Source organism: Musa acuminata, chromosome BXJ1-1 (genome assembly GCF_036884655.1).
Source record: "Musa acuminata AAA Group cultivar baxijiao chromosome BXJ1-1, Cavendish_Baxijiao_AAA, whole genome shotgun sequence".
In the NCBI taxonomy this organism is placed as follows: domain Eukaryota; kingdom Viridiplantae; phylum Streptophyta; class Magnoliopsida; order Zingiberales; family Musaceae; genus Musa; species Musa acuminata.
The window spans coordinates 39,555,637-39,576,451 of NC_088327.1; the positions used below are offsets into that span (position 1 = coordinate 39,555,637).

Sequence of the window (20,815 nt, forward strand, 5' to 3'; positions counted from 1 at the left end):
AATACATCGTAGGGTCTCCTTCAACTTTGATTTTGTTCGCTCTTTTGGCAATCGACCTTCATCCACCCACTCTTGGGTCGCACCTAGATGAAGCACTGCTCTAGGACAGTCCGTCGCCTAGTAGCTCCCGAAGTCTATCGACTTCGCTGAAAATGGTGCACCATTGTCTAGATCCTGGGCCTCTGCCCCTACCAGCACAATCTCCGCTGCGCACCGCTTCCTTTATGACAACTTGAATAGCAACACTGTGGCATATTCTTCAAGAGTACCCGCCTCCGCGTCCTCTTGCCCTGTGCCAAGTTTTTCTGAACCCAACTTCGCCTCCGTAAGTTGAGTCGTCTTAGTTTCTCTAACAAATGCTTCTCCGAGATAAGGTGCATGTGCCCAGAAGCTCCCTTCGTCTTTGGCACCATGCAAGATGAGTCCGCTCCGTCAGAATGAAGGACCCATGGAACAACATGATCTTGCTCTTGTCTCTGCAAGAGTTCATGTCCTTAACCTCTGTCTAAGGAAAGCACTATGCCTTCGCTCCATGCTCCATCTTCTACGCCGGCTCCCTTCATGCGGCTTGGGTACTTTGACAAGTTACACCCAAGTTGCTTCGCTTCTCATTTTTGCATTGAGTTGATGGTGGCCCTCGTGCCCACCATTCCACGGGTCAGCCCTCCCTTGAGTCCGATATCTATATCGACTTCAAGTGTGCCTTCATTTGTGTTGCTTTGAGTTGCTCCCCCACTTGATCTCGTAATGCATCCACCAATGCATTCTCTCAAGCGAGATCATGCGACGACTCCTCGCCGCTTGCTCGGTCCATTAAGCTTCGTGGAGTTGTTGTTTGTTGAGGTACTCTTCCTCAACATGTGCAGTCTGTTGCACATGATTCTCCCTCTGGAGAGCCGAGAATTATCCCTCTTGGATATCTATCCCATTGGAGCAATATCTCTCTTCGTTTCAGAGACCACCATCCCCTTGGACTACTCCGATTTGCTGAACAAACTGCGCATTGTTCTGCCTCCTGCAAACACACTTGCTAGATTGCGACTCCACGTCAATACAGCCCCCGCTGCACCACTCAAGGCCTAGCAACACGCTGAACTCGCTGCATAATTCAGCCTCCTACGGACGTATCCTTCACATGCCGAAGAGAAAGTTTCAATGCTCCATGGCGCCGAGTTTCAATCGCCTTAGGATGGCCACGAACATTCCATCGTCCGCATACAAGCCGTTGCATGAGAACCGAATTCTTTGAGTTAGCAATTCTCCTCACCTCTGTGAGCTTTGCACAACTCTTTCGGTCGTTGAGCAATTCATTCCACCTTGCATGGTCTCATCCTTTACCAAGCGCCTCGCTTGCCTTGAGCACCATCAAGTATAGTTGTCAACGTTGAGCCGTAGCTCAAACTAAGCCATCCTAACCTTTGTGTGTTCTGCATTCTTCCCAGCTTGCTTGTCCTCGTGGTGCCTCTTGCACAAAGGGTTGGCTATTCGTCTGAATGTCACTCTCAGATGCCCGCTCTTCCGAGCGACTCCTTTTTCCTACATCTTCATGCTCGTTTTCCCCCAAACGATCGCATGTGTGCTGACTGCCCTCAACGCAGCCTCGCTAGGTCCCTCACGTTTGCATGCCAAGTGTTTCTATGAGTGCTTGTCCCACTCTGATACCATGTGTCACGGACTTAGCTGGTTTTGCCTAAGTCGTGCGGCACCCTTGCGTGTCCGTCCGCAAAGGTCAGCTTCCCCGAAGCCTCCCATGGTCCATTAGGACCTACAAACGAGAAAACGGGTTAGAGAAAACGCCTCACTCGGGATCCATAAGCAAACATTTCCGAAAACACTTCATAGACAATGCAAATTACAAACAGACTTTACAAGCTCTGAACAGTTGCATAACAAAGGGTCAAAAGTTCGACTACTCAACAACAGCAGCGTAGAGCAACTGGGAGCCAAGAGGTCTATTGCAGCTGGAGCAGAAGATTGAAGACTTAGCAAAGGTGATAAGTTACAGTGTCGGCAAAGGCTTCGACTATGACGTTGAAGGAATGGGTGGGGGAGAATGTTACGGACAAACTTCTAAACAGGATGTTTGATGTAATGCTTATGTATGTTCGTGTCTTTTGTTTTGTTAATGCTTTGCACAGTATGTAGAGGGACGGTCGAAGGTTTAACAACCCCAGTTTAGTTGGGATTGGTGGCTGTTTTATGTTTGTAAATAAAGGTTGTGTCATGTGGACGGATACGCAAGGGTGCCGCACGACTTAGGCAAAACCAGCTAAGTCCGTAACAATAGTGATCAATTTGGCTGGTTGACACGAGAGGACATTCCTTGCTAGCAAGAAAGTTTTATATTGAAATCAAAATTGGTAATGGACTTAAAGGATTGTATGGGCTTCATTATCAACTAAACGACAACTAAATGAGTGATGTTTTACTTGCCGAGAATTGAGTACCTTAGTGCTTAATTATCCTTTTCATTCTCACTAGTAATATTTTTCTCTTATGCTTTTGTGTTGCAATCTTGTACAACTCAAGCTAATTTGGTATTTCAGATCTGAACTTCAGGTTAGTGTGGGTTCCACGTTTGGCGTACTGCCTGAAACAATATGAAAAGGGTCAAGTTTGACCCCAATGGTCAATTTGACCGTTGGGCCCTCTTTTGGGGCTTTAAATCCCCCCTCCTTCGCCCTTCTTTCACTCACTCTCATTAGCTCTCTCATTCTCACTCTCTTTCAGACTCTTTCTCACACTCTCGCTTGTGATTAAAGCTTCTAATCGATGATTTGTAGTAATTAAGCTATTGATTTAGATAAAAGAGGGATTCAAATTTGGGATCTGATGGAGTTCCTCTCTAATTTTAAGGTATTTAGCTTCTTTTTATGTTTTCTTTATCATTTCATATAATTAGAGGCATATCATTGCATATTTATAAAGATTAAAGATGGTTAAGGTCATTCTCTTGCGGTAGTCCCAATTAGGTCGACTGTCTTACATTTAGGCCCAAATTTGGGGCATTTAGACTTAATCACAGCCTTATACATTATTTATGGCTCATACACACAATATTCTTTGTTAAATACGATAAAATTGCCATTAATTTAGGATAAAAAACCTAAAAAGAGATTTTTTGAATTTATAAAAAAATTCAGTTTTTTTCTAAAATCGATATATCCCAATGTACGATATGCTGGTACCAATCGGTATGTACTGGTCTACCCATGACCAATACCATCAGTCAGCACGATACGATGGACCTAGCTTTTGTATGAGAAATCCTTTTTATATACATAATTTTTTATTTTTTAGAAAAAGGATTTAAGAGAAGAGTCCTCAATCCAATTAATGATTTATTATGCTGTATGAAAATAGGTGAACTGTTAAAATTGAGTCAAATTGTTTCAGCAATGGTCAGAGAAGGTCTTAATCTCGATGCGCCACCATCTTATTTGACATGCAGTTGTCTGTTCACTTTACTTTTTTAAACTGGACATTTGTTCTTCCTTCCCTACTTAATGGTAAAATGTTGTAGCAATTGTTATTAATTATCAGCCATTTTTGGGTCCTAAACATAGAGAATCATTGGAATTGTGCAGAAACAATTGAAGCTAGTTTATAATTTCGGTAAAGTTTCTTCTCGTGGTTACCTTATGCATTCATGTTGGGCCATTTATGAACTTGTTTATAAAAATATCATGACTTAATTTATAATGTGCCTTTGTATTGGTTTATATATTTTTCTTATTCTGCAGTTTAAAGTTTTCAATACTGTAAGTTTGCAACAATTTTACTTGCAGTTCTTCCTGCCTTTTCTGGGAATGTTCCTTCGGTGTTGAAATCCAAATTTCCTTCAGCTAAAATTACTCACCTTGGAAATTGGTATGATTTATGACCTAAATACTGTTTTACCTATTATCCGAGATATGGTTTTAGATTGCAATTTGATCATTGTTAATCTTCGTAATTTGAGAAGTACCATGTCATTCCTTTTTTTTGGTACAATGGCAGCTTGTCATTTTCTCTTTTTTTTTTTTCCTATATGATCTTGATATTTATCAGACAGTATTTTGTTGGGTGTCTGCACTACTGTATCATTCATCTCCGTCCACTTTCTATGATGAACCTATTTATGTTGATGATGTATTAGATAAATCAAAATTTTGAAATGCTCTTTCTGCTTTTCTATGAAGTTGTTGTGATCAGTAATTAGATTGTTGCCTAAAATTGTGTAATCTAATGATCAACCTATGATCAATAAGCAGCTAGCCTAGACTTGCTAGCAAAATAATTAAACCTTTCAGATTTACCAAGTCTAAAAGAATATAAAGTTTTTGCTAACAGTTATTTATGCAAAACAAAACCAATGATGAATCATATAAAAGAAAACACTGGGTATTAATGCATTATCATTCCTTATTATTTGTATGATACGAAAGAAAAAATGTAAATATTGGTCTAATGTCAGTTTTTGTAACCAATAAATCTGATATGGTACCAGCCAAGGTTTGAAATTTCGTACCGTACCGGAGTTTCGACGATCTCTCGGTACGGTACTGAACGGTATACCGCTCGGTATACCGAGCGGTATACCGAGTGATATATGTATATATATATATTATATATATATATATTTTAATGGCCGACGTCGCATCGCCTCGGCGACGTCGCTTTTTCCTTCCCCACACGGGGCGACGTCGCCGAGGCGACGTTTATTTAAATTATATATATATATATATATATATATAGCGACGTCGCCGAAAAAGGCGACGTCGTGTCGCCTCGGCGACGTCTCCGAAAAAGGCGACGTCGTGTCGCCTCGGCGACGTCGCCGAAAAAGGCGACGTCGCTGAAAAAGGCGACGTCGCCGAAAAAGGCGACGTCGTGTCGCCTCGGCGACGTCGTGTCGCCTCGGCGACGTCGCCGAAAAGGCGCTGCGTTACCGCCCGTTACCGAATGGTACTGGGCGGTAACGGTCGAAATTTCGACCGTTACCGCCCGATATTACCCGTAACGGCCGATACGGGATATTTTTTGCGTGTACCGCCCGGTAGGGGGCGGTCCGCGTACCGGTCGCCTCTCGGACCGGTACGTACCGCCCGGTACGGGCGGTACGATTCGGTAAGTAAAACCTTGGTACCAGCACACTGGGTGATATACTGACCTGTACCTTTCAGTCTCATGATAAAAAATAAATAAAGACATTGGTACTGACCAATAAGATCTGGAATTGGTCCTCGGTCAGACTGATAATACTGGAGGTCTATATCAACTGTTATAACCAAAATTTTGTTCCATCTCTAATAGTAGTTTGGATCTTAAAGATTAATTTCTTCGCATTCAACCACTACTTCAGAAACTCAAGTAAAAGAACTGCTGTGAATAGATATAGATTATTTAAGAAACTATGTTATGAGAATTTTTAACCTTAAGTAAAATGTAATCTTTTCCTTGCAGTATGTCTTAATTGTCGTTTTTCTTCTAAGTAGGTTTCAATAATGCAACTTATGCATCTTTTTTTGTTTGAAGTGTTGTATCAGTTGCTTCATACAAAGAATTTTTGTTTATAACATTTTTGCATTTGATTGTAGGGTGATATTTTGTTTTCTTCTTTGGCTACAGGTTTACAGTTCATAGTGATCCAAGGTGGTGTTGTACATATCTTTTAGATGCAACTGATCCTTTGTTTATAGAAATTGGAAAGGCATTTATGGAACAACAACTTAAAGGTACTACTTTATATTCGTATCTTGATTGGTGGGATAGAAATATGGATGTTAGTCATCGATAATCTCAATAGTATAGACTTTGAGGGCCTTGTAAGCTTTAAAAAATTGTACCATGTAATTCTTTGCACTTGAATTAGGTTTGCGATGCTCTGTTTATCAGCATCATCATTTTTTTCATTTAGCAAAGCCTATATTTTTCTGTGTCAGTATCAATACTGTCAGAAAAATCTTCCATTTAAATAGCGTTTTAGTATGAATTCTGAAATATACACATTTGGTGTTAAGGAACTTCTCCTTTGTAGTTTTATCTAAAGATCAGCGTAAAATAAATGCTTTATCTTGACAGAATTAGTGTGGGGCTATCGCACCAATTCCATAAGGCTTTTTTATCGTGGTTCTAATCACATTATTTTTATATATTAGGGAGATTATCAATACGATTTAAAAGTAGGTATTCACTAATCTATTTTGGCAGCGAGTAATTGGCACATCCTGGCATCTTATTGGCTTAAATAAGGTTTTTTTAATTTGTGCAACTGAGACGTTGTTTTCTTGGTTTGCTTGTTCTTTTGTTGGGTTGACTTGGTGTTAGTGATATTTTTTAGCTTACTCTTCATGTTGCTCTTTTACGTGAACTATTTCTTCCAGATTTGGCTGGATCTCTTTTTTCTATTCCATCTCATAAATGAAAGAGAAGTAGTCATTCACTTTTATTAAAATAATGTAAATTAGCAACTGTCAATTATTTAATATCTTTTCTGGTATACTTGCTTTTTCTTTTTCGTAAGGGTTGCATCCACCACTGTCATATTTTAATGTTTTCTGAGAAATTATGTACCCTTTCATGTCATCGCAGAAGATAATATTATAATCCATAAATTGATTAAATTTAATTGTGACCTTCCTCCAGTAATGCAACAAATTACTCATTTAAGATTTGAAACAATGTTCACTTATTCTGCAGAATATGGCAGGAGAAGTCACATATACAATTGGTACATTTCTCTTTCCATCTTCTGAGAAACCTTTATTCATGCTGCTAGTAATTTCTTTTATATGCAAGCACTTATGTTAATTCCAAGGACTGAGCATATCCATGGGTAATGCAGATACTGCTAATACAATTCTTATAATCAAGCCTTACTAACAAAGAAAATATAACATAGCACAAATATTCCTATTGGAGAACTTAGTGTTAGCTCTTCAACAGCAGAAGTGGTCCTTTTCTTTACCAGGTGTTTTTTGTCTTCGTAACTTAATTTGATGTTATTCTTCTCATATATAAATATAAATAAATAAATAAATAAACATACAACGATTGAAATTTTGTATCGTATCGGAATTTCGAGATTTGCTCGATACGGTACAGTACTGTATACCAAGCGGTATATTTCGGTATATCGCTCGGTATATATATATATATATATATATATATATATATATATATATATATATATAAAAGAGGTAAACTACTCGGTATACCTCTCTTCTCCCCACGCGGGGCACCATCGCCGAGGCGATGTCACCTCTCTTCTCGGGCGACATCGTAGGAAAAAAAAAGTTTTGCAACGTCGCCTCTCTTGGGCAGCGTCGTAGAAAAAAAAAAAAATTTTTTTTGCGATGTTGCTGAGGTGACGTCGCAGAAAAAAAGAAATTTCGCTGAGGTATCGCCTCGCTTTGCCTCGCGATGTCGATACTCTTCTCCCCGTGCGCGGATGAGAAGTCACCGTAGATGATGATAGCGACGTCGATCTCAGATTCTCCTTTTTTTTCTTGTTTTTCCTATTTCTTTCTTCCCCTTTTGCCTCTTCTTCTCCCTCTTTCTTCTCCCTCGGTCACCGTCGACTCCCTCTTTCTTCTCCTTTGGTCACCGTCGATGATAATAGCCTTAATCGACACTACCGCTTGGTAAAGGATGGTCCGTGTACCGGTCTGTTGATGGACCGATACATACCGCCCAGTACCGGCAGTATCATTCGGTGTTGCAAACCTTGTATATATATACATATATATATATATATATATATCTATATGTGTATATGTATATATCTATATATTAATATGTATATATATACACATATATCTCTGTATATATATGTATATGCATATATATACATATATATATATCGTGGGTTATGAGGTTGCATCTTTTTCCTGGATCCCTAAAACAGTCAGATTCTACTACAGAAATTAGGCTTTTCTTTTTTATATATACATATACATATACATATACATGTATATGTATATATGTATATATGGATGTACATATATATACATATATATATACATATATACATATACATGTATATGTATATGTATATATGTATATATATATGTATATATATGTATATACGTATATGTATATATGTATATGTGTATATGTATTTAAATACATATAATACATTTACACATATACATATATATATATATATACATATATATATAAATATATGTATATACATACATACATATAAATATACATATATATATGTGTGTGTATATATATATATATATATATTATATGCAAGGTTCGTAATTTCGTACCGTACTAGAGTATCGAGTTCAGTTCGGTACGGTACGTTATGTTTATACATGTATACACATATATTTACACATATATACATATATACATATATATATACAAATATATATATATATACACATATATATACATATATATTTATATTTGTGTGTATATATATACATATTAATATGTATACATATGTGTGTGTGTATATATATGTATGCACATACATATATATTTACATATATATACATATACATAAACACACACACACACACATATATATATATATACACATATACACACACACACACACACACATATATATATATATATATATATATATATATATGTACATATACATATATATATATATATATGTGTGTGTGTGTGTGTGTGTGTGTGTATGTACATATACATACATATATATCAATATAAATCACATTGATATATGTATGTGTATACACATACTTATACATACATACACTCACCTATATATCAATATAAATCACATTGATATATGTGATGAGTTATTTTTATGTAACCAAAGATGTTCTTGTTTGCAATATGCGTTGTAACCGACATTAGGGTGATCAAATTTATGTAACCAATCTTTTATAGATATAGAAAATTTCAAGGTCTTCAATTTCATACACTCACCTATATATCAATATAAATCACATTGATATATGTGATGCGTTATTTTTATGTAACCAAAGATGTTCTTGTTTGCAATATGAGTTGTAACCGACATTAGGGTGATCAAATTTATGTAACCAATCTTTTATAGATATAGAAAATTTCAATGTCTTCAATTTTAAATAATTCCACCCAGTACGATCGGTATGTATCGGTTCGTCAACAGACCAGTACACGGACCGCCCGTTACTAAGCGATATATATATATATATATATATATATATATATATATATATATATATATATATTATAAAAGGCGATGTCGCGTCGCGTTTCCCTTCTCCAATGCGGGGCGACGTCGCCTCGCCTAGGGAGAAGAGAGAGGCAATATCGTCGAATTTTTATTTTGTTATATATACACACACACACACTGAACGGTATATCACTCGGTATACAGTATCATACCGTACCGAGTGAATGTCGAAACTATGGTACGGTACGATATTTCAATCTTTGGAAAATTTAGTAAGAAGCATAGGAGCATACATCATGTAACCAATCATTTTACATATAAAGGCTATCGGTGCTTTGTCATCATTTGATTTAAACTTAGTAGCTCTATTATAGATTCTCCTTTTGTCATTTTCATGAATAATTAATTACAATTGTAATGTATTATCTTTTCATTTGTTGCATGAAATAACAATTATAATTGTTTATTGTACTTACTTTTATATGCTTATTTTATAGTTTTTATTGTTCTTTTATCAAAATGTCTAGTTTTAAGAGGGAAAAAAATGCTCCTAGAAATCAATCAAATATTTGAAGAGTATGCTATAAAACTTGAAAACAATAGAAGTAAAATCATATGTAACTTATGTGAAAAGACCATCTCAGTTGGGATATGGTACAAGCAAGGTTCGTTGTATCGATCTGTACTAGTGTATCGATTATGCATCGATATGGTACACATATATACACATATATATACATACATACATATATAAAAAGTAATTTCTTGCTCGCGTTGGTACAAGAAACCGAGGTTTCCTTCTCCCCATGAAAAAAAGGGTGACGAGGCGATGTCGCCGCCTCATCGCCTCGTTTCTTCTGCCCATGTGGGGAGAAGAAATGTTGCCTCCACGATGCTCGGTTTTTTCTCCCCACGACGTCGTTGAGGCTTCTTCTCCCCGCACGGATGAGGAGTTATTGCCGATGATGCCGATGCCTCATCGCCTTAGATGAGGAGGAGGTGACATCTCATCTGCGGCGTCCGACGAGGGAGGGCTGTGATGGATCGGGATCATCGAGGGAGAGCGGCGTCGGATCTCTAGGTTCTCCCTTTTCTTCTCCCCCTTCTTTCTTCTACCTCAGCTAATACCACCCGATAGCAGGCGGCGATAGTCGAAATCGATCGTCATCGATTGATTTAGGGTGGTAGCAAAAACAGCCCCAATCGACGATATTGGCTGGTAGCGGTTGGTCAACGTACCAGTACGTACCACCCGGTACGGGCGGTATTATTCAAAATTAAAATCCTTGATGGTATGTATGGTACATGTATTGATACTGTAGTGATGCACGAGTACTAGTGCCAAGATCCGTTTTGATATCATCGCTATGACCCTCGTATTCATCATAAAACTGTTCCTACGTAGCATGTATGTATTCTTCCTATTCCTTGGCTTTTTTTTGAATTGTATCATTGCTTACCTATTGTAGCTTATTTTTAAATAATTAACGGATCTTCGTTGAAATCTTTTTGCATTTTACAATATTGGGATAGCTATAGGTCAAATGTTGCTTCAACCGAGTGATTCCTCTATCCCGACCAGTGTAGTCACAATGTTCGCACCGCTAATGATGACGGTTGTTGTCCAAACAGTAGGCATGATCCTAAGCATTATCATATACCTATTCCTTTGGTGTAATGTTCCTATAAAAATTTATTAAATTAACAAGCTACGATTAGCCTTAATTTCCATCGAATTTAAAATAACAAGCTATGATTATTTGTAATGAATCTCACCTTGCCATTATAAATATGTTAATCATCTTAATATTGGATTAAATACATAAAATTGACCCAATATTGGTTAAATTACAATGAAATCATTATTAAGCCAATCAATAAAGTCATCAACATTAATTTTACCTTCAAACTCTGGAATATCCAATCTTGGGTTGTATTTGTTCTTCCACTCGTTTTGGACACCATGTCTTGCTCGGAATCTTCTCGACTCCCTTGGATGAGGAGGTGTATTATTATCAAAAGTAAATTCATGGACATCATTTTCATGCTGGTTGTGTCTACTTTGAAGTTCTTCGATTATTTCATTTATTTCTTGTAGACTACGCAGCAATCTTCGTAGTTGTAGCCTCAATGACTCAGCATCATCTTCATGGCAACCACCTTCACCAATTATATCTTTTTCATTCCGCCTTGCATTATCTCTAACCTTTAGCTCTGATACCAAACTGATACCGAGGGTGATGCAGAATAGGGTGATAAAGCAGAATAGATTTTGATAGAAAACCGATAGCAGAGCTATATTTGCTTGAATGAGTATTTTGATTAGAAAAGTCACTGTAGATGAGGAATGAACTCTCGAAGAAAAGTCGCAGTACAGTTGTATTTGCTAGAATGAGTGTTTTGGATAGAAAAAGAACGAACTCACGATAAAACTTAAATAAGATCGAAAAATAGCTCACCACCAAGTTAAAATCACAAAGGGATATAGAAAGTTCACCACCCTAAGGATTATAAACGAGGATATAGAACTGAAATAAAAAACTCAACACTTAAGGATGCATCCAAGAGATACAGTTTTTGTGATTACTTCAAGAGAGCTTCTGCCATAATATTATCAGTTTTAAAAGTCCTTTCTAAGCTCTAAACACCAAAATAAGTACTAGTGCATGAAACAACCATTCATGCATAAGGAATTTCAAAAATTAAGTGTTTTACCACTGCAAACCAACTCCTTAAATGCATTCCTTGGTCATGAATAAAAGCACCATGAAACAACTTTATCTTTATGCAGGGAATATGCTGATGAGCTGTCATATTTGAGTGGGCTGAGTTTAAGATTATGAGACAACATTGTTGGCTTAAAAAAATACCATTTTATCAGTAAGGTCCATATGATTAGATTGTAGCAAATTAGACAATCCCGTGTTAATGTTCGATTGGTTTTTTGCGCACCATCTCGAAAGTTTAAAATATTGGCCATTTACAAAAAAAATGTGACGGTTATAAAGTTTGCGCAAAGTCGAGGTTCGATCAGTTTTTTATGCAACGTCTCGATTTATTTGAAATATTGACCATTCCAAACATATTAGCTCTAGGGAAGTTGTTTAAGCTAAGTTTTGCCAAAAGACATGATGGTGATCAGGTTTGCAAAGAGTCAAGGTTCGATAGGGTTTTTGCCCTTCCTCTCAAAAATTTAAAATATTGACCATTCCTAATATATTTGCCTTCAGGAAGTCGTATATGCTGGGCTTCGTAAAAATACGTGGTAGTCATAAATTTTACACAAAGTCATGGTTTGATAGGTTCTTTGTTAACAATCTCAAAAATTCAAAAAATTAATCATTCCCAATGTATTTGCCCCAGGGAAGTCCTATGAAAATGGTTTCACGGAAAAACATGACGGTCATAAAGATTGCGGAAAGTCGTGGTTCAATCGGTATTTTACGCACCATCTCCAAATTATAAAATATTGACTATTCCTAACATATTAGCCTTAAGGAAGTTGTATAAGCTTAGTTTTGTAAAAAAAATGTGAAGGTTATAAACTTTGCGCAAAGTTGAGGTTCGAATGATTTTTTTCGCACCATCTCGAAAAGTTAAAATATTGACCATTCCCAATATATTAGCTCAAGAAAATTTGTACAAGCCAAGTAGGTAGCCCTAGGGAGAAGCAACCATTACCCCTGCCCTAAGTCGCCCTCGCACTAGCCATTGAGGGCAAGGGAGCATGTGCTGCCCTTGAGGTGCCCTTTGCCCTTAGTCGCTTCTCTGGCAGAGAACTATCGATCATTGGGATATTAGCCTTGGGGAAGTTGTATAAGCTTGGATTCACGGAAAAAATATGACCGTCAGAATGTTTCTGCAAAGTCGAGGTTCGATTGGTTTTTTGTGCACCATCTCGAATATTTAAAATATTGACCATTCCTAACATATTTGCCTAAAGGAATTTGTATAAGCTTAGTTTCGCAAAAAAAAAATAACTGTCATAAAGATCGCCCAAAGTTGAGATTCAATTGTTTTCTTATGGACCCTCTAAAAAATTTACAATATTGACCATTCCTCATATATTAGCTTTCGAGAAGTTGTATAAGCTTACTTTCGTAAGAAAACATGGTCGTCATAAAGTTTGTGCAAAGTCGGGGTTTCATCGGTTTTTTGCGTAGTCTCAAAAATTCAAAAAATTGATCATTATCAACTTATTTGCCCTAGCGAAGTCGTTTGTGCATGGTTTCACAAAAAATTATGTAAGTCATAAAGTTTGCACAAAGTTAAGGTTCAATTGGTTTCTGCGCCCCATCTCAAAAATTCAAAATGTTGACCATTCCCAGCATATTAGCATTATAGAAGTTGTATGAGCCTAGTTTCGTAAAAAAACATTACGATCATAAAGTGTGTGCAAAGTCAAGGTTCGGTAGGTTTTTTTAGCTCCATCTCAAAAATTCAAAATATTGATCATGCATAATGTATTAGACTTATGGAAGTTGTATAAGTCAGTTTTCGCAAAAAAAATAATGGTCATAACATTTGTGTAAAGTCGAGGTTCGAATAGTTTTTGCGCACCATCTTGAAAATTCAAAATATTAACCATTCTTAACATATTAGCCCTAAGGAAGTTGTATAAGCTTGGTTTTAGAGACAAACTTACAGTCATAAATTTTGCGTAAAGTTGATGTTGGATCGGTTTTCTACGCACCGTCTCGAAAATTCAAAAAATTGATCATTCCAAACATATTTGTCCATGAGCTATTGTACGAGCATAGTTTAAAAAAAAAAAACGTGGTATTTATTAAGTGTTTGCAATGTCGAGATTCGATCGGTTTTTTGCACACCATCTTAAAAATTCAAAAAATTGATCACTCCAAACATATTTTCCCTACGGTAGTCTGTATAAGCATAGTTTTGGAAAAATCGTGACAGTCATAAACTTTGCAAAAAATCGAAATTCGATTGGTTTTTTGTGCACCATCTCGAAAATTCAAAATATTAACCATTCCCAACATATTAGCTCCATGGAAGTTGTTTAAGCTTGGTTTTGTAAAAAAATGTGACGGTTATAAAGTTTGCGCAAAGTCAAGGTTCGATCAGTTTTTTTTGCACCGTCTCGAATATTTGAAATATTGACCATTCCAAACATATTACCTGTAGGGAAGTTGTTTAAACTAGGTTTTGCTATAAGACGTGACGGTCATAGGTTTGCAAAGCTTCAAGGTTCGATCGGTTTTTTGTGCTCCCTCTAAAAAATTTAAAATATTGACCATTCCCAATATATTTGCCTTCGTGAAATCGTATAAGTTGGGCTTTGTAAAAAAACGTGGTAGCCATGAATTTTGCGCAAAGTCCAGGTTTGATAGGTTTTAGAAACAAACTTATAGTTATAAATTTTGCATAAAGTTGATGTTGGATCGGTTTTCTACGCACCGTCTTGAAAATTCAAAAAATTGATCATTCCAAATATATTTGTCTATAAGTTGTCGTACAAGCATAGTTTCAGAAAATAAACGTGATAGTTATAAAGTTTTTGCAATGTTGAGGTTCGATCGATTTTTTACGCACCGTCTCAAAAATTCAAAAAAATGATTACTCCCAACATATTTGCACTAGGGTAGTCAGTATAAGCATAGTTCCGGAAAAAAACGTGACAGTCATAAACTTTACGGAATATCGAAGTTTGATTGGTCGAAAATTCAAAATATTGACCATTCCCAACATATTAGCTCCATGAAAGTTGGTTTAGCTTGGTTTTGCAAAAAAAATGTGACGGTGATAAAGTTTGTGCAAAGCCGAGGTTCGATCAGTTTTTTGTGCACCGACTCAAATATTCGAAATGTTGACCATTCTAAACGTATTCGAAATATTCGAAATGTTGACCATTCTAAAAATATCATCAGGTTTGTAAAGCTTCAAGGTTCGATCGGTTTTTTGTGCTCCCTCTTAAAAATTTAAAATACTGACCATTCCCAGTTTATTTGCCTTGGGAAGTCGTATATGCTGGGCTTCGTAAGAAAACGTGGCAGTCATGAATTTTACGTAAAGTCAAGGTTTGATAAGTTCTTTGTTCACCATCTCAAAAATTCAAAAAATTGATCATTCCTAACATATTTACGCTAGGAAAATCCTATTAGAATGGTTTCATGGAAAAACATGATGGTCATAAAGCTTGCACAAAGTCGAGGTTCAATCGATTTTTTATGCATTGTCTCCAAATTTTACTGACCATTCCTAACATATTAGTCATAGGGAAGTTGTATAAGTCTGGTTTCGTAAAAAAAATGTGACGATTATAAAGTTTACGCAAAGTTGAGGTTCGAATGATTTTTTGCGCACCATCTCGAAATATCAAAATATTGACCATTCCCAACATATTAGCCCAAGAAAATTTGTATGAGCCAAGTAGGTAGCCCTAGGGAGAAGCAACCATCGCCCCTGCCCCAGGTCGCCCTCGCAATAGCCATTGAGGGTACAGGAGTGCGTGCTGCCCGCGAGGTGCCCTTGCCCTTAGTCGTTTCTCGTTGCCTATCACAAGGGTCACCTCCTTGCCTCTTCTCTGGTGGAGAACTATTGATCATTAGGATATTAGCCCTAGGGAAGTTGTATAAGCCTGGATTCACGAAAAAAATATGACGGTTATAAAGACTGCCCAAAGCCGAGATTCGATTAGTTTTTTGTGCACTATCTCGAAAATTTAAAATATTGACCATTCCCAACACATTTATCCAAGGGAAGTTTTATAAGCTTAGTTTCGCAAAAACAAATGACGGTTATAAAGACCACTCAAAGCCGAGATTCGATTGTTTTCTAGTGGACTCTCTAAAAAATTTACAATATTGACCATTCCACATATATTAGCTTTTGGGAAGTTGTATAAGCTTAGTTTTACACGAAAACATGGCCGTTATAAAGTTTGTGGAAAGTCGGGGTCTGATCGGTTTTTTACGCAGTCTCAAAAATGCAAAAAATTGATCATTATCAACTTATTTGCCTTGGCGAAGTCGTTTGTGCATGGTTTCAGAAAAAATTATGTCAGTCATAAAGTTTGCGCAAAGTAAAGGTTCAATTGGTTTTCTACGCACCATCTCAAAAATTCAAAATATTGATCATTCCCTGCATATTAGCATTATAGAAGTTGTAAGGGCCTGGTTTCGCAAAAAAACAAGACAATCATAAAGTTTGTGCAAAGTCGAGGTTCGATCTTTTTTTTTTAGCACAATCTCAAAAATTCAAAATATTAATAATGCCCAACATATTAGACCTATGGAAGTTGTATAAGCCAATTTTCGTAAAAAAAGTAACGGTTATAAAGTTACGCAAAGTCGAGGTTCGAACAGTTTTTGTGCATCATCTTGAAAATTCAAAATACCCAAGACAGTTTTTGTGTATAAGCTTGGTTTTATAAACAAACTTATAGTCATAAATTTTGCATAAAGTCGATGTTGGATCAGTTTTCTATGCACCGTCTCGAAAATTCAAAAAATTGATCATTCCAAACATATTTGTCCATGAGATGTCGTGCTAGCATAGTTTCAAAAAAAAAAAAACATGATAGTTTTAAAGTTTTTGCAATGTTGAGGTTCGATCAGTTTCTACGCACCATATCAAAAATTCAAAAAATTAATCACTCTCAACATATTTACCCTAGGTTAGTAAGTATAAGCATAGTTTCGGAAAAAGCATGACATTCATAAACTTTGCAGAAAATAGAAGTTCGATTGGTTTTTTGCGGACCATCTAGAAAATTCAAAATATTGACCATTCCCAACATATTAGCTCCATGGAAGTTGTTTAAGCTTGGTTTTGCAAAAAAAATATGATAGTTACAAAGTTTGCGCAAAGTCAAGGTTCGATAATTTTTTGTGCACCATCTCGAATATTCGAAATATTGATCATTCCAAACATATTAGCTCTAGGGAAGTTGTTTAAGCTAAGTTTTACCAAAAGATATGACAGTCATCAGGTTTGAAAAGCGTCAAGGTTCGATCGGTTTTTTGTGCTCCCTATCAAAAATTCAAAATATTGACCATTCCCAATATATTTGCCTTCGAGAAGTCGTATATGATGGGCTTCGTAAAAAAACACGGTAGTCATAAATTTTGCGCAAATCAAGGTTCGATAGGTTCTTTGTGCACCATCTCAAAAATTCAAAAAATTGATCATTCCCAACATATTTGCCTTACGGATGTTCTATGAGAATGGTTTCGCAAAAAAAAAGACAATAATAAAGTTTGTGTAAAGTCGTGGTTCGGTCAAATTTTTGAGCACCATCTCAAAAATTTAAAATATTGATTATGGTCAACATATTAGACCTATGAAAGTTGTATAAGCCAGTTTTCGCAAAAAAAGTAACGGTCATAAAATTTTCGTTTACAAAGTTTGCACAAAGTCGAGGTTCGATTAGTTTTTTGTGCATCGTCTCGAATATTCGAAATATTGACCATTCAAAACATACTAACTCTAGGGAAGTTGTTTAAGCTGGGTTTTGCCAAAAGATTATTGTATCTGGGATTTTGATAATGAAATCAATTGATAGTGTTTATGATATTGATTTGCGTTTTGAGTGACGCAAGAAGCTTCGATCAAGGAGAGACAATTAAAGCAGGAAGAATCATGTTGGGCCAGAGAGAAACATGTCAGAAGATTGGATGTCGAACCGAAGGATCGGTTGACATATCGATAGAAAGCTTCGAGCCATGAGTTCGGGTCTCGGACCAAGAAGAGCGGAATTTGTACCAACGAAATTGGAGTTGCGGAGGTCAATTGGCCGATTGGACAAAAGGCCATAAGAGAGGATGATGCATCGAAGAATCGGACAAAGCGTCGATAAACCAATGACATGCCGGACAATATGATTCAAGCTTTGTAATAATTATCTAGATCAAAGTAGGTTTTATTTGTGCAGGATTAACTACGATAGTGATCAAGGCATAAAGCAAAATAAAGTATCGGAGTCAAGAACGAGATTTCGTTAGGAGTTCGAGAGTTCGTAGGAAGTTCGAACGTTCGTCGGAAGTTCTGCCGGAATTGACAGAGAAGTCCAGGAGCTTGCGAAAGAAGCTCATCGGAACTTGCCAAGAAGATCGTCATGAAGTCCATGAGCTTGCTGGGAGTCCGCTGGAATATTACCGAGAGATCATCGGAAGTTCGCCGGAAGATCGCCGGAAGCTTGTCGAAAGAAACCTAGACTAATTGGATCTGATATGCTTAGTGTATGCCTTAAATGTCAAAAGAAACCAAGTTTGGCTTGTGTTGGGCCAAGTGAAAGGCCAAATAGTGACCCAACGGGTGAAACCGTCGTGGCACAGTCTCCGAGACTCGGTGGTACCACCCAGACACAGTCTTCCAAGCGATAGTATCGCCAGATTAGGCGATGGTACCACCTAGTGTCAGTGTTGCAGGCGGTGGTACCGCCTAGCACAGGCAGTGGTACCGTCGGTACCCGGGAAACCCGGGATGAGATATTTTTAGACTCAAAGTTTGAATCCACTTGAGGCCTATAAATACCTCTCTCATCCCTAGTTAACATACACAAGCACAAAGAGTTTAAAAGTGAGAAAATGTTGTAGTAATCACTTGAGAAAAACCCTCCTATAGTTCTAACTTTAGAATTCTGTTTAGGGAGGAGGGTGTGCTTGTAAAGGCTGTCTCCTAAACCAGTGAAAAGGAGAATAGGGGTGTAAAAGGGTAGTTGATCTTTGCCTATTGAAAGATCGGTAGTGGAAGCTGATGGCCTCGATAGAAGAGGAATCTGGAGTGGATGTAGGTCACGATGACCGAACCACTATAAAAATCTTGTTTGCATTTCGTTTTGAGTAATTTACCTTTACTGCAAACTGCTTTACCTTCTTATTGCTTTCACTACGCTCCTATACGCTTTCAAGTTAATATCTTTACGAAACGGTTTTCGTCAGAATTGGGTTTAAACGAAACGAAGGTTTTTGAAATCGGTAATTTTTCCGCTGCACTAATTCACCCCCCCCCCCCCCCCCCTCTTAGTGCCTACTTGATCCTAACAAAGATGTGACGGTCATCAGATTTGCAAAGAGTCAAGGTTCGATCAGTTTTTTGTTTTCACTTTCAAAATTTTAAAATATTGACCATTCCCAATATATTTGCTTTCGGGAAGTCGTAAATACTAGGCTTCGTAAAAAAACATAGCAGTTATAAATTTTGCACAAAGTCAAGGTTTGATAGGTTCTTTCTCCACTATCTCAAAAATTCAAAAAATTGATCATTCCCAACTTATTTTCCATAGGGAAATCCTATGAGAATGGTTTTACGGAAAAACATAACGGTCATAAAGATTGTGCAAAGTCGAGGTTCAATCGGTTTTTTATATACCATCTCTAAATTTTATTGACCATTCCCAACATATTAGCCCAAGAAAATTTGTACGAGCCAAGTAGGTAGCCCTAGGAAGAAGCAACCATCGCCCATGCCCCAAGTCGCCCTCACACTCGCCATTGAGGGCACGGGAGTGTGTGCTGCCCGCGAGGTGCCCTTGTTCTTAGTCGCTTCTCGTCGCCTATCGCAAGGGTCGCCTCCCTACCTCTTTTCTAGCAGAGAACTATCGATCATTAGGATATTAGCCCTAGGGAAGTTGTATAAGCCTGGATTCAAGGAAAAAATAAGACGGTCATAGAGTTTATGTAAAGGCGAGGTTCGATTGGTTTGTTGTGCACCATCTCAAAAATTTAAAATATTGACCATTCCCAACACATTTGCCCAAGGAAGTTGTATAAGCTTAGTTTTGCAAAAAAAAATGACGCTCATAAAGTTTTTCCAAAGCCGAGATTCGATTGTTTTCTTGTGGGCCCTCTCAAAAATTTATAATATTGACCATTCCCCTTATATTTGCTTTCGGAAAGTTGTATAAGCTTAGTTTCACAAGAAAACATGGTCGTCATAAAATTTGTACAAAGTCGGGGTTTAATCGATTTTTTGCGCAGTCTCGAAATTCAAAAAATTGATGATTATCAACTTATTTGCCCTGGCATAATCGGTTGTGCATGGTTTCACAAAAACTTATGTAAATAAAGTTTGCGCAAAGTCAAGGTTCAATAGGTTTTTTGCGCACTATCTTAAAAATTCAAAATTTTGACCATTCCCTGTATATTAGCATTATGGAAGTTGTATGAGCCTGGTTTCACAAAAAAACTTACGATCATAAAGTTTGCGTAAAGTCTAGGTTCGATCAGTTTTTTTAGCACCATCTCAAAAATTCAAAATATTGATCATGCCTAACATATTAGACCTATGGAAGTTGTATAAGCAAGTTTTCGTAAAAAAAAGTAACGGTCATAAAGTTTGCGCAAAGTCAAGGTTCAAATAGTTTTTACGCATAATCTTGAAAATTCAGAATATTAACCATTTTCAACATATTAGACCTAAGGAAGTTGTATAAGCTTGGTTTCAGAAACAAACTTACAATCATAAATTTTACATAAAGTCAATGTTGGAACGGTTTTTTACGCATTGTCTCGAAAATTCAAAAAATTGATCATTCCAAACATATTTGTCTATGGGATATCGTACGAGCATAGCTAAAAAAAAAAAACGTGATAGTTATAAAGTTTTTGCAATGTCAAGGTTCGATCGTTTTTTTGCGCACCATGCCACGAGAGTATCTAATTTACTACAATCTGATCATATGGATCTTGCTAATGATATGGGATTTTTTTCAGCCAACAA

General features: G+C 36.9%; 1 protein-coding gene across 3 annotated transcripts in view; it reads left to right on the forward strand.

Annotated features, from left to right (window-relative positions):
• LOC135678743 (alpha-N-acetylglucosaminidase-like) overlaps positions 1–20,815 on the forward strand; it is a 76,075-nt gene that overhangs the window by 24,390 nt on the left and 30,870 nt on the right. For 2 of the 3 annotated variants that reach the window (XM_065191874.1, XM_065191882.1), the window contains 3 exons: positions 3,789–3,870; positions 5,611–5,717; positions 6,628–6,712. In XM_065191874.1, the coding sequence (XP_065047946.1) occupies positions 3,789–3,870; positions 5,611–5,717; positions 6,628–6,712 (274 nt within the window). The remainder of the gene's footprint in view (positions 1–3,788; positions 3,871–5,610; positions 5,718–6,627; positions 6,713–20,815) is intronic. The other variant, XM_065191881.1, reaches the window with a different exon arrangement.